At 43.3% G+C, this 14,835-nt stretch overlaps 1 protein-coding gene across 5 annotated transcripts in view; it reads right to left on the reverse strand.

Annotated features, from left to right (window-relative positions):
• The window catches only part of MYRIP (myosin VIIA and Rab interacting protein), a 335,723-nt gene that overhangs the window by 84,975 nt on the left and 235,913 nt on the right, over positions 1–14,835 (reverse strand). For all 5 annotated transcript variants that reach the window (XM_079114758.1, XM_079114756.1, XM_079114757.1 and 2 more), the window contains one exon: positions 265–401. In XM_079114758.1, coding sequence (XP_078970884.1) covers positions 265–401 — 137 coding nt within the window. The remainder of the gene's footprint in view (positions 1–264; positions 402–14,835) is intronic.

Raw genomic sequence — 14,835 nt, forward strand, 5'->3', positions numbered from 1 at the left:
ATATCCATAGTTTGCAGAAATATTTTGGTCTTGCCAGTTCCTAACATGTCAGCTCTAGCCCAGTTGGGATGCTGGACCCTAGAGTCAGAATTTAACACTCTCTGGTATCTTTCTCTTTCTTTCTGCTCCTCACTAGCACTTGCTATTTAAGCAAATTTCTCTGTCTCAGGTGAGTGTGTCCCAGTGTCCAGGAACTCCAAGCCAGGCCTTCTTCCAATCTATCAGCCCCACCAAACACTCCCAAGCAGCAGGCACCCAGGGTACCTAGAATGTCCAAGCCAGCGCCGCTCTCCAGCCGGTGTTTCCTGTACAGGTTTTTGAGGACCTTGGCACTGCCGAAGCGCTTGAAGCGGCTCTTCACATTATTGTAGAACCATTCCAGAGACTGAGTCCTCAGAAGTCTGGGGAAACACAGAATTAGACACCAGGAAATTAAAATTGCTAAATGGTGAATGGCAAAATTGCTACAATGCTGTGTAGTCCCTTTCCTTAGGAAGCAGAGTTCATGTTTGGCATTTTGAATTTCTCAGCCCCTTGTATCTAGGTTGGCCTTATCACTTGCTCTGACCATGGAGAGTAGCAAAAATGATGTTGAATTATTCTTTTGCTGCTCCTGGGAATCCTGTAACCCATTGCTATGTGAATAAGCCCAAGCTGGCCTGCTGAGAGATATGATGACAGACACTTGGTTCAATCATCCCTCTTGTCCCAGCCAATAGCCAGACAATCTCCAGACAGGTGAATGAGGCCATTAATTGCCAGTTGACTAGAGATGTCTGAGATGAGTGACCCTAGGTGAGCCCATCCATTCAAGTCCACCCCAAGAACAAGCCAATAAATGCTTGCTATTCTACTAAATTTTGGGTTGGTTCATTAAGCAGAAAAGCTAACTGACACATCTATTTGATGGTAACTTTATATTTGACCCTTTCATTGCATTAAAATTTTTAATCCAGCCTGGGAAAATAAAAAGCACAAGTGAAATAGCTAAATTCTCTAGGCTCTTCCTCAATCAACCTGAAGCACTGAGAGAAAACTATTTCTTGGTTAGCACTGCAACAACTAGTATAAACCATTTAGGCAAGGTTCTTCTCTTTTATGCAGGTAAGAGCATACTTCTAAAGTCCTTCCATTTTCAGAAAAGATTTGGTTGCTATTTTTCTTATTATGAATGTAATAACAAACCCTCATTTTAGGAAATTCAGAAAAGCAAAATGAAATATAAGGGCTTTTAGTTCGACAGAGGAACAGACACACATTGAGCTGTTCTCTCTTCCCTCCCAGACCCCACAGAAATTTGAGAAGATGCTGAAGGGGAAAGAAACCTATAAATAAATGAAGTATGGGGCGTGAGGGCAGAATCAGAGATTTTGACAAATTCCTGGAGTGAATGATAGCATAAAGGTAATAGAGAAGGCCATCCTTCAACATAGAAAAAAGAACTAGAACTCTTTGACCGGAAGGTCCAGTTTTGAGTGGGGTGACTCAGACAGCAGGATAATACAGCATTCGGAAAAGGATGCTTAGTGGTTATATAGACAACAGAGAGGTCTCTTGGCCTCTCCATTTTTCCCAAACAAATGGGCATTTGGTCCAAAGATGATTTGTCTTGGGCCATAAATAAAAAGCAGTTTTCAATGGAAAGTGCACATTTGACTGGAGAAGGGTTAGGACTTCAATGTGGAGGTTAACATCACATAGGTTCCCCATCAATGACAAGGGCTGATGGCCTCATAAGGCTGTTTTGACAACTCAAAAACATAACAGAAGCATTAAGGTACCTGGCATGAAAAAAAAGGGCTCAATAATTTCTTATAATGACTCTATAAAGATGAGTCCCTTCCTTATAGATGTGTACATTGAGATTAGTTCCTTGCCCCAGGGATCCAGTACTTGAGTAGGGATTAAAAAAATGGAAGCTCTTAGCTGATCTCAGTGGTGCACACCTGTAATCCCAGGTACTTGGGAGGCTGAGGCAAGAAGATCATGAATTCAAGGCCAGAACCAGTGACTTAAGGAGACCCTATCTCAAAATAAAAATAAAAAGGGCAGGGAGTGTAGCTGAGACGTAGAACACTTGGTTAGCATGTACAAGTCCCCGTCATCAGTACACACACACACACAACGGGAACTCTCAACCACGCACACGTGCTACTTTTAGGCACCCAGTGTGAACAGGGACTGGCTCCAGTTTATTTTTCTATAGCCTTTCAATTTGCCACAAAAAACATCTGTCATTTTGATCAAAGAGTTATTTTCAGAACTTAAAATAATATAGCAGAAAAGAAAGAAAATCTAGTCCGTTAAAATCATAACCTCCTTAAAAGCACCAAGAAAATGCAGGAAACAAAGTTTCAGACTGCCTCTCTCCTCATGCTGCCCTCTGAGCAGAGGGCCACAGCAAGGACATGCTGGCACCCTCTGCAGCTGTGGGGGTCTACACTGGTATTGGGGGACAGTTGTTCCATTTCTCCCCCACCCCCAATTCTTCTGACAGAAGCACATTTCTTTTCCCTGTGGGATCCGCCTTCTGTTCTCCCCAACTTGGTCTTTGTGGTTCTGGAAGGGTCTTCTTGCTCTCTCTGACCTGCCAACCAGGGTCAAGGTTTTTTTCCTTTTTGATGCACTAGCCCCAAGCAGAAGGGATGATTAGAGCCGCTCAGGTCACCTTTGCCATCCCTTTGAACTAGTCATGGTTTTCTGAATAAAAGTGAGGACACCTGAATTTGGGATACCCAGCACATCCCCAGGTGGCAATACCTGGTGAGCAGATCTGACGGTGGAAAGATCTGACAGGGTGCGGCTATGAGCCAACACATCCCGTCCCCCTCCCCTTTTTGTCATTTGAACCTTTTTGAGTTGGGTTTCTATTATTTACAACCAAGAGCCCTAATACTGAGTTCTAAGTTCCAAGTAGCCCTGAAAGATGACTATTGGACCATCAGACAAGTTCTCCATTCTATTACCTGTTCACACCAAACACTCCATGGCATTCAGAGGCGTTCAGTGAACTCTAAAATAGAATGCTCCAGATTGCTCAAGACTCAGAGTGGAACCAGGGTACCACCCTGGGGCTGCAGGGCCCTGAAGGATAACATGGAACCCTCTTCCTCAGGCTGTTCTTGAACAGCCAAACTGCTGCTTCTCAGCTTCAGTAAGCAACAGGACAGGTGGCTTAGGAAGGGTGCGAGGTGAGACAAGTTCAGTGACAACTTTCCAACCTGGAACTGTTCAGAGGGATTTTGCTTGATTTCTCTGGGCTTATTTTTTAAAAATTCCAAGTGACCCCTGAGGATGATCATGCAAACTCTATGTATTTTCACAAACTGAAGCATGATTATTTCTTTAAAGACTAAACATTTAAAAATTTTTAAAAATATTTTAAACATTAAAAAAAAATGTGTGCAGTGGTGCATACCTGTAACTCTGGTGACTCTGGAGGCTGAGACAGGAGGATTGCAAGTTTGAGGCCAGTTGTTTTAGTCAGCTTTTTCACTGCTGTGACTAAATGATCTGACCAACACAATTATAGAGGAGGAAAAGTTTATTTAGGGCTCATGGTTTCAAAGGTCTTAGTTTATAGAAGGCAGGTTCCATTCCATGGGGATTGAGGTGAGGCTGAACATCATGATGGAGGAGTGTGGCAGAGGGAAGCAGCTTACATGGTGCTTAGGAAGCAGAGAGAGAGAGAGAGACTCCACTCTCCAGATACAAAATATATCCCCCATAGCCACACCCCCAAAGAAACACTCCCTCTAGTCATACCCTACCTGCCTCCATTTACCACTTAGTTAATCCCATCAGGAATTAAGTCACTGATCAGGTTAAGAATCTTAAAACCCAATCATTTCTCCTCTGAACCTTCTTGCATTGTCTCACACATGAGCTTTGGGAGGACACCTCACATCCAAGCCATAATAGCCAACCTTGGCAATTCAGTGAAAACTTGACTCAAAATAAGAAATAATTGGAATGGAACCACCATTTGACCCAGCTATCCCACTCCTTGGCCTATACCCAAAGGACTTAAAATCAGCATACTACAGAGATACAGCCACATCAATGTTCATAGCTGCTCAATTCACTATAGCCAGATTGTGGAACCAACCTAGATGCCCTTCAATTGATGAGTGGATAAAGAAACTGTGGCATATATACACAATGGAATATTACTCTGCCATGAAGAATGATAAAATTATGGCATTTGCAGGCAAATGGATAAAATTGGAGGATATCATGCTAAGTGAGATAAGCCAATCTCAAAAAACTAAAGGACGAATGATCTCGCTGATAAGCGGATGAGGACATATAAGGGGGGGGTATGAGGGGTTAGCATTAGGGTTAGGGTTAGGTTTAGGGTTAGGGATAAGGAAGGTGGTAAGAATGGAGGAAGGAAGGACTGTATAGAGGGAAAAGAGGGGTGGGAGGAGTGGGGGGAATGGAAAAAATAACAGAATGAATCAAACAATATTGCCCTATGTAAATTTATGATTTTTAATTAAAATAAATAAATAATAAAAAAATTTAAAAAAATAAGAAATAATAGGTAAGGCTGGGGGTGTAGATCAGTGGTAGAGTGCCCCTGGGTTAAAAAAGAAAAATCAACAGCAAAGCTTCAAAATTTATCCATCATTACATAGACAGAATTGATTACTTTTAGACTTTGGACCTGAAGTTTCCTCATCTGCAAAATGTGATATTATAGGGCTGGAGGAAAAAAATAAATAACCAAACTGAGAGTGCCCAGAGAAAGGCCAGACCTTTAGTAGCCACTTGGGATGCCAGTTGAATCTGAGTGCGAGTGAGCAAATTTTTCCAGCATGGTCTCTGGATACCTGTCCTGTATTAAATAAATACCTCAAATGGGGTACATGTCCCCACAGGAGAAATAGCATAATCTCTTGGCTGGAGATTTTTTTCTTGAACTTACATGTTCCTGGGAAATTCTGATAAGACCTCCTTGTGGTCGCCCTCTGCCTCCACCTTATTTTGTTCCTACGGAGATTAAGCGTAATGAAGAATATACTTCTGATGAGGTCGTAAATAACAGACCACCAAATGATGAAAATAAACATTGGACACAGATGTGTGGCCAGACCTGTCCTCTGAGAGCTCAAATAATTGTCAGGGCAACAAGAAACCGTCCCAGAAGCCACACCCCACAGAGGCTGGGATATGCTCATCTTACTATAGAAGCTACCCCTGAAGGAAGGAGAAAGAGTGACAGGTTCCAGGAAAGTCTGGAGAGTCCTTGGAATTACACTGGGAAAGCAAAGCACCATGGATAAAGGTGAGCTTCTGGCCCAGAGAGGAAATAGTTCAATTTTGGCTCTCTTGCTTTCCCAGAGTGTCAATTCAGGCAAGTTACTCTGGTTCTTGTTGCCTTGGTCCCCAGCAAAATGGAATTAGCAACATATAAGATTTCCCTCTCACAGTTATGGAGGGAAAGTGACAGAATGTGGAGCATGTAGCAGAGTCTGCACAAAACCACGGTTCAATGTGAAATCTATATTATCGGTAGTATCATTTCTGAATAGCACAGGTTCCAATCCCAGATCTGCCACCTGTTAGCCATGACTTTGGGAAAATCACTTAACCCCTGTGCCTCTGTTTCCTCACCTGCAAAGCAAGGGATAATAAGGGCACAATGGTGTTTTGTGAGCCATGAACGGCAGAGTCCATGGAAAGTGCTCTTTCTGAATACAGTGAAAGCAACTACTATGTCCGCCAACCTAAAGAGTGCTTTAGAGGAAGTTTATGCAGATTCGGGACGGGGGGTTCAGGTGTTCTACTATGGCTAAGGAAGTGGTTGACCAGAGAGCTGGGATTTGGGCGGGCAGGTGAGGAGCCCTGTACCCGAAAGAATAGTAGGAGGTAGGCCTGCATGCCTACTTAGCTCCCTTTCACAGACCCAGCGGCCTGCTGCCTCCTTGTCCCCGAGTAGTTCATTACTTTCATTAGGGGGATTTGTACTTCATGCAGTTTTCACAGGAGGACCTGTCCTGACAGTCCAGCAATGCCATCCTGGGAGTCTCCCCAGAGAAGCACTGGCATGTGTCCCTAAGGATGTTCACTGAGGCATTGTTTATAATAGAAAAGATGTAAACCACCACAGTTCATTCATTCCCTGTTCCCCATTCATCAAATACATACTGGGCACCCTACCATAAGCCAGATGCTGATGTGATTATGGTACAGTGGACGAGGCTCCCAGTCTCAGGATGTTTACTTACTAGTGCAAGAGGCAGGAGGTTAAGTGAAAATAACTAGATACATTCTGCATCAGGTGTAGTGATTGCTATGAGAAGGAACAGCAGGATTGGGGCAGAGAGGGTGACCAGATGGGGAAGGAGTACTGTTCCATGCAGGGTGGTCAGGGAAGCGCTCTCTGGTAAGGGTTTTTTTTTTGAAAAGAGATAAGATGGGGTGAGTCAAGTAGAATTAGGGGCAAGTACCTTCTAGGTGTAGGAGTGGGAAGTGCCAAGTCTTTGGGGTCTGAACTGTTATGGGGTGCAACTTAAGAACAGACTGATCACCACTGAGAAGTCCAAATTCGAGAGTGTTTATTAAGCTGGCCAGCAGACTATCTCACACAATGCCCCCAAAAATGGCTATTGGGAAAACAGCCCGGACCACAGGGTTGTAGGGGTTCTTATACCAAAAATCACATCAATCATAAGTGTGTTGCTATGATTCAAAATTACAAACTAACATCATGAGATCATCGACAGAGGGGGAAGTGGGTCAAACTGACCCTTACCTAGGTACAAACTAAAGAATGGTTACTAACATCCACATAATCACTGTTCACATGGTTGTTTAGGAGCAATAGGAATCAAAAGAGAGTAATTCTTTACTACATAGGAATTGCCATTGTATATTATTAAACATGTCACACCAAGTAACTGATAATGTGCACAGAGGCAGGGTGTTCCCATGGGAGAAGCTTATTTCCTACATAACATGGAGTCTCAGAGCAAAATGGAGTCTGTTTAGTCATTTCCCTTAGAGTCTGGCCTATAACATTCTCATGGAGTCAGATCTGTCAGCCCATCACAGAACATGCTCTGCAAGGGTGGTCAGGGAAGCGCTCTCTGGTAAGGGGTTTTTTTGAAAAGAGATAAGACGGGGTGAGTCAAGTGGAATTGGGGGCAAGCACCTTCTAGGTGCAAGAGTGGGAAGTGCCAAGTCTCTGGGGTGTGAACATGCTCTGCAGTTCTGAGTGACAAGGAGGTCACTGTGGCTGGAATGATGTGGAGGGGGGGCACAGAGTCCCTCAATCAGACAATGGTGGAATGAACTGGGATTATTCACTTAACAAGAGATCACACAGCAGTGCTAAGTGAATGAGCCCAATCTGTCTTTTTCAATATATCTAACCTTAAAAGAAACCCTTCAGAACACCAAGAACAGCACTAGGCCATTAGTGAAAATTAAAAATATCACACAGAGCAATTTTATACATGTTTTAGTCAGACATAGGTTGTAAAACCAAATAACATGCCTAGGAGCAAAACATCCAACATAGGTTGTCTGACTAAATAACATGCCTAGGAGCAAAACATCCCATTTCAGGAAGGACAGGAAATGGAGTTGAAGAGGAGCTCACAGTGGAACTCTAATGACCCCAATAATGTTTCATGTCCTGGAAATATGTTCTGGTGGTCTATGGTTTGGAACTTCAATGTCCCTCAAGGACTCCTCTGTGGAAGGCTTGGGCTCCAGTACAGCAGAGTTTAGAAGTGGGGCTTTGAGGGCTGGTTAGATAATGGGGGCTCTGACCACAGGAGTGGATTCATGCATTTATGGACTCATGGTTTAATGGGTTTGGGAGCAAGGGCTTTGTTACAAAAGCAAGCTCTCTGCTTCCTTACCACCATGATGTGAGCAGCTTTGCTGTGCCACTCAGCCTCACCACGGTTTTTCTGCCTCCCTGCAGGCCTGGAGCAACAGGGCCAAGCAACCATGGTCTGAAATCTCTGAAACTGTGAGTCAAAATGAATCTTTCCTCTTTATAAACTGATGATCTCAGGTATTACGTCACAGTGATGCAAAGCTGACTAACACAGGTGGGTTCATGAGAGTCATCAGATCTGGGTGACTGGTTCCTGGGTGTCTTTGTAGTATGTCAGGAACTCTGAGAATGTCGGAAACATTCTAGAACACAAGCAAAAACCAACAAAATTTCAAAAGTCATACCCTATCTATTTTTCTCTCTTGTTCTAAATCCTCCAACTTCCCAACTCTTCTCCGAGCATAAATCCTTACTGGAACATTTCACAGTGCTATTTTAATTATTTAGGGATCTGTCTGTGCTGCCAAGTTAAGCATCTATCAAGAGAAGGGCTTGTAGTTGGCTCAGAGCAGTCTTCAGATACACTTCAAGGTTTGTACTATCACACTATGCCTCCTAAGATGATCTCTGCAAAGGCAACAAGATTTTATGTATATTTTTTGTAAACATAAAACATAACCACCTTTTCAGCTCTTATCTTCTTTGTCTTCCCAGGAGGGCTCTTAATCTGCAAGTAGATGGATTCTTATTTTCATGGTTGACTCAACAGACACGAATTTCCTTAAAATTGCCTCCGTCCTGCCCTGCTGTTTTTCTTACAGACTCTCTTCTTCCTTCAATTCATTACTCTAGGCACCACACAGTGAAGCCTTCTGCCTTCTTCCCAGCAATGGATGCTGTGGGGGCTCCACAGTGATCTCTGACCACACATCCGTCCATCACATTTTTTGTTAAGTTCCAGTAGGAACCAAAGGTCCGTTGGCTAACACGAGGATCTCCAGGGCAGTGAGCTAGCTTTGACAAAGGCAATATCCTAGAAGACTCTGGGGAAGGAGGGCTGTGTTGGAACTGGGGACACGCCCCCTTTTTGCATTGCCCTGGTGCACTGAGGGGTTAGGCGAAGATTCTGCACCATCCTTGGGGAGAGAGCCTGTTGATGGGGCAACCCTTTGGACAGCAGTATCCACTCTAAAAGTGAAGGACTGGGCAGCCCCTTCATTCACAAATGGTAGGGCTTCCTGAAGGGCCTCCCCTGTGTCAGATTCACCGAGAGGTCAAATCCCTGGGAGGGACCCAAGGCCCCCTGCTTGGTCCAGCTCAAGACCCTGACCCAGGAAAATATTTAAATGTGGCCTTATACTTCCTACCGCCACAGCTCCTGGGCTCCGCCACCATAACGGTCCAACCCCTGAGGTACTGAAATGCAACTCCACCACATTTTAGGAGTCACAGTTTCAGGTGAGCTGGGAGAAGGGCTGGGAAACGAAGCCTCAGTCAGAGCAGCAAGTCCGGCTGCGCAGCTCCGAGGCTCATCTGCTGGCTGCGCACGGAGGGGAGGGGAGAACATCGGCCTGAGAACTCGGGTGGCCACGGGGACAGGCGTGGAGTGAAGTTCTCTTCTGCAGCTAAATTCTAACCAAGTTTTCAAAAATCAGACTCCATCTCAGCAGCTGTAAATCCTCTAAGGCCATCCCCCGCCCTCTCAGCTGTATCATCTGGTGTCACCAAGTCTTAATTCCCAACTCACATAAAGCATTTGGAGGAAAACTGATGATGGTGTCAACAATAAATAAATTGATTTCTTAATGCAAGCCCCTTTTGGGTCTCATTTCATGATGGCTTGTTGACTGAGCTCTTAACAGGGTCTTTTTTTTGCCGGAAGAGAGCCTATTTCTGTGTCTGGAACCCAGGAGGACCTTCTCAGAGTCATAAGGAGACCAAGAGAAGTTCAGATTTTTTTTTTTTTTTTTTTTACAAATCAGGGATATTTTTCGACGCAGAGATGGTTTGAAAAGTAAAGATAAGGAGGAGAGGGCAACTTGCCTATCATGTTTGAAGATATTATCAACGTACAATAGTTAAAGCAGCGTGAGGAATGAAAACACAAGTTTACATAGAAAAACAAACCTGGAAGGAAACGTACCAGAATATAATAGCGACATCCCTGGACAGTGGGATTACAGGTAACCTCAATTTTTCAAAAACATGTACTATTTTATCAACCTAGGAGAATGGTACTGCACCTTTGATGACATTCTCCATGTAGAAGGAAGAACGCTGTGAACTCACAGTGTGTCGGGAAGGCCTGCGGCCTCAGGAGAATCGGCCTGGGGCTTGTCCTCCTCGTGGGTTGCGTGTGATGAGCAGAGAGTCACTCATCCTGATGGAACATGTTTTTAAACTCGTTTTTTACAAAAGGTGTTTACAGAAAGACAAATACCATATGTTGTCACTCATGTGTGGAAACCAGTAAGTCAACCTGTAGAGGAATGGAGTAGCTAGGAAGGGTGGGGGAATCAATCCCACAAGAGACACCCAAGGCAGAGTGGAGGGGTCACACCGCTGGTTCCTCTTTAGCACCAAAGGTAACGACTGGGCAAAGCAACCTAGGACATATTTCCAAATGACTAGAAAAGAAGAAGTAAGAAATTCCCAACATGTAAAAACAATCAGTGATTGAAGAGATAGAAAGGGCTGTTACTCTGATTTGATGACTACACATTTGATACATGCATTGAATTACCATGATGTACCTCATACAGATGTACCAATTAAAAAAATTAAAAACACAAAACAAAAAGCATGGCCTTTCTAAAATCTACCTCACAGGCAGTGAAATTCAAGACAATGTCACAAAGCCCCTATTATGATGCTGGCACATAGTAGGAATGTGTGGGGGCAGGGGGACAGGCCATCGGAAATAGAGTGAGACAATGAAGCAACAGAATATCCAGACAAATCTAGATAAGAGTTGGTAAAGAATGTAAAAATGAGAATTAGAGTACTACCAAGCATTGCCCATCTGGATTTGAGATTCAGTCTCTTGAATCTATAACTTGTTCACTATACCCTGGCAGTAGAAAACATTGACCCAAACTCTATGTGTCTGTATTTTTTTAGTTGGGGGCAAGTGGGTAGTGTTGGAATTCTTCAAAATGGCAATTCTTCACAGGTCATAAGGATCATCCATCTTTGTGGAATTTAGCTCAACTCGGGTCCATTTTGGGACCATTTTGCTGTGCTGAATTCAGGGCAAAGTATGGGGGTCAAAAGGTGACTGAGACCAATTGCTGCCACAAGCATCTCCTAGTCTAACAGGGAATGATACCTCCTGCCTGGCTGAATGAGGTGTGACAGTTGCAAGACTCACTGGGATAGGGAATTCAGGGACACAGGATCAGGTGTGGAGGTAAGACGTGAAGTTTAGTTAGGACACCTGAATTTGGGATGCCGAGAACATCCTTAGGTGGTAATGCCTGGTGGACATTTGGATATAACGATATGGATGTGCCTTCTTAGAAGGAAAGAAACTTGGCCTAGAAATACAGAGACAGGAGTCTTTGTTGTGCAGACAGTATTAAACCCAATAAAGGATGTACTGGAAGTAGGAATCATGTTATTCCTATTTTACCGAGGACAGTGGGAACACGAAATTCACTGACTCAATCAGAAGCAAATCTGGGAACAGACTGTAGACCTCATTTTTGGGTCAGGGCCCTGACGTCTGGTCAGGTTGTTTTCCTTCCAAAAATCCAAGAAGAGTTCTTATCTCAAAGCAGGGATTTTTTTTTCTTTCCAAAGCTTAAGCAAATAGAAAGTCTCATGAATCAAAGAATCAGAAAGACATCTAAAATCACTGTATTGTTTTCTTAAAAAATCCTACTTAAACTTCATATTACAAAAACGAATCACTTGAATGCACTTATTGTGTAAGCAGTTTTCTAATTTCTTTTTCTATGACATGACTAAATTTGTAAACATGATGTATTCTCATTAGAAGACAGAATGGAATCACATAACTCAGTTTAAGGACAGCACTGAAATTATAATCACATTAAAGCTTTGCCTAGGACCGCCAGACTGATTTTGGCTCATTAGGCTAAAACAATACAGTAGTGAGAAGGAACTGCCCACACAAAGCTCTGCTCAGACCCTGGCTGCCAGTGATCAGGGGAGAATCTAAATCCTGGACTCCAGCATGGTAGGGCACTGGGCAGAGCTTAGATCCCACTACAACCAGTGTGGTCCTTGGCCAGCAGGGGGCGCCACCTGGAAGCTTGATTAAACACACACACACACACACACACACACACACACACACACAACACACACACACACCCACACACACCCCACACACCCCCACACACAGACCTGTTAGATTCTGCATTTTAGTTAAGATTCTCACAACCGTCAAAACTTGATAAGCACTGGCTGATGGCCCAGAAATGTTACCTGAATGATTTCTTAAGTGCATGATTATTTCTTTTAGATTGTGTGTGTTTGTGTCTGTGTGTGTGCGAGTCAGAGAGAGAGAAACAGCTGACTTGCCTCATCTCATTTTTTCTAAGGTAAAAGAACTAGATTGGCTAATACATAGATTTGAAGAGGAACAAAATGATTAAAACGGTACTCCCAAATTCAGGTGCAGTAGTTATAAGAAAATAAAATGCAGAACTACTGATGGTGTGAGTTCAAATCATTATACACGGCATTCACCAAACGCTCTGCAACTAACTCAATTGATAATGATGAAGTTAACCCAATGCTATCTTTTTAGGTAGAAGTTAAGAATAGCAGCAACCTAAACCCACGAGCAACTCAAGAAGGCCTTGATGCCACACAGATAATGAAGTAGAAATAAGTAAGAGACTGAAGTCTGCAGACTTGTGACACATTTGCCTACAAGGCGAGAAAGGAACAATTTTGGGGGATCAGTTTGCAGCCTAAAACCCCAGAACACAGGGGAGATGTAGGACTGCATTTTACCATTTAGTACCTATGTGACCACAGGTGAGTTACTAGCCTCTCAATTTCTTTACCTTCACCTTCAAAATGGAGTTACTAACGTTTGTCCAGTCAAGTTTTTTTTTTTTTTAAATTTGTTCTTTTTAGGTTTTTACATGACTGCAGAGTGTATTTTGACATATTATACATATATGGAGTATAACTTATTTTAATTAGAAGCCCATTTTTGTGGTTGTGTGTGATGTGGAGTTTCACTGGTGGTATATTCATATATGAACATAGGAAAGGTATGTCCTAGTCATTCTTCTGTCTTTTCTATTCCCATTTCCTCTCCCTTCCCTTCATTTCCCTCTGTCTAATTCACTGAACTTCTCTTCTGGTCAAGTTTTGAGGCCTCATTGACCTAAAGTTCTTAAGCATTTACTATAGAACTTGAAAATAGCCAGCACTAAGAAAATAGTAGTTATTCAGTCTCAGGAGAAACAAAATGTTCGCTAAAATTCAAGCCTTGTTATAGGGAAGGCTTTTTCTCTTAGAGAAGTCAAGGAAAGAGTTGCTTTTCCCCTGTACAGACACCGCTAGGCTTAGTCGGGAGGACTTTGGTTTATTCACTAGGGCCGTGGTTTGAAATCGATTTGGGACTTGGGTGTTGGTCACTTGTCCTCTGAGAGCAGGGCTGCCTAGGAACAGGTTTCCCTCAATGTCAGTGTGTGCCCTTGCTCCTGCCAGCAAAGGCCTGTGGGAGCCCAAAACTCTCCAGCGGGGTCTGTCACCTGCTGATGGCAGTAACCTAGCTGACTGCTGAGCACTGAGGAACAGCCCCAGGGGTGGCCTTGCTACCAGAATCACTCAAGCCCACTCTGCTTAGTGAGGCTCAGCTCTTAGGAATTATTATATCTAAGTGGCTCCTTAGACACAGTGTCCTTGAAAGAAACTCAGGTTATGGTGACCCAATTGCCTCCCAAAATAAAACAAAAACCTCAACAACACCAAAATCTTTTCTTTCTCTTCAAATCTGAACCTATGCAATTCATTTAACTTTGCAGATATGTTGGTTCCTGAGATGCAAATGGAGATAAATATTTCATCAGGCTTTTGTAAAGATTAAAGAGAAGGACATTTCCATTTAACCCTATACTAATGAGAATCACTCAGTACAGTGCCTCTCCCAGGGTGACTTTTCAGAACATTTTTTTTTTTTATTATCATTAACATTAATGTGTTCAAAGCCTTCTGTCACTCCTTTTTAGAAGGACATGGATGTAATCAGCAAACGAATGGTAAAAATAGCCTTGACAGGAACTGAACATCCCATTCTTACACTTCATCTTCACTAAAAAGACTAAAGAGTTAGACATCTTTCTGGGTCAATGTGTTTTTTATTTATTTATTTAATTAATAAATTTATTTTTTGGCACCAGGGATAGAACCCAGGGGTGCTTAATTACCAAGCCACATCCCAAACCTTTTAATTTTTTATTTACAGACAGGGTCTCACTAAGTTACTGAGGCTGGCTTTGAACTTGTGATCCTGCTGCTTCAGCCTCTTGAGCTGCTGGGATTACAGGTGTGCACCACCATGTCCAGCTGGGTCAAAGTGTCTCTTAACCTTGAGTAGTTCCTAATCTCTAGTGTGTATCCGGGTCTCTGGGAGGGAGGGTTAAGACCAGCTTGCTGGGCCCCAGCCCACGTTTCTGATTTAGCAAGTGGGAGCAGGGTCTAGGGACGTGCATTTTGAGCACCTCCCAGGTGAGGTCATGCTGCTGGTTCTGGGAACCGTGGAAATCAAGAACAGATTTGGCATGTCCTGAAGAGCCCAAGAGAAGATATTACTGATTCAGTGCTGTGGGGGAAACAACAGACTGTCATTCAGGTGTTTGGAAAATAAGAATCCTGTAGTCCTGACAGCATGAGAGGCCCTTGAGCACTGAGTCAGAGCAATCATTTTTGAAAAGTCAAGAGACACTGAAAAGTCTAGATGGAAAAGAACAACCCTCATGCTGGGACCCCTCCATGTGTCACTGGGAATCTGCAGACAGACCTGACTGGGAGGCTGAAAGTGTCATGTTCAGTTG

This window comes from Sciurus vulgaris, assembly GCF_902686455.1.
Source record: "Sciurus vulgaris genome assembly, chromosome: 16".
NCBI lineage: Eukaryota > Metazoa > Chordata > Mammalia > Rodentia > Sciuridae > Sciurus > Sciurus vulgaris.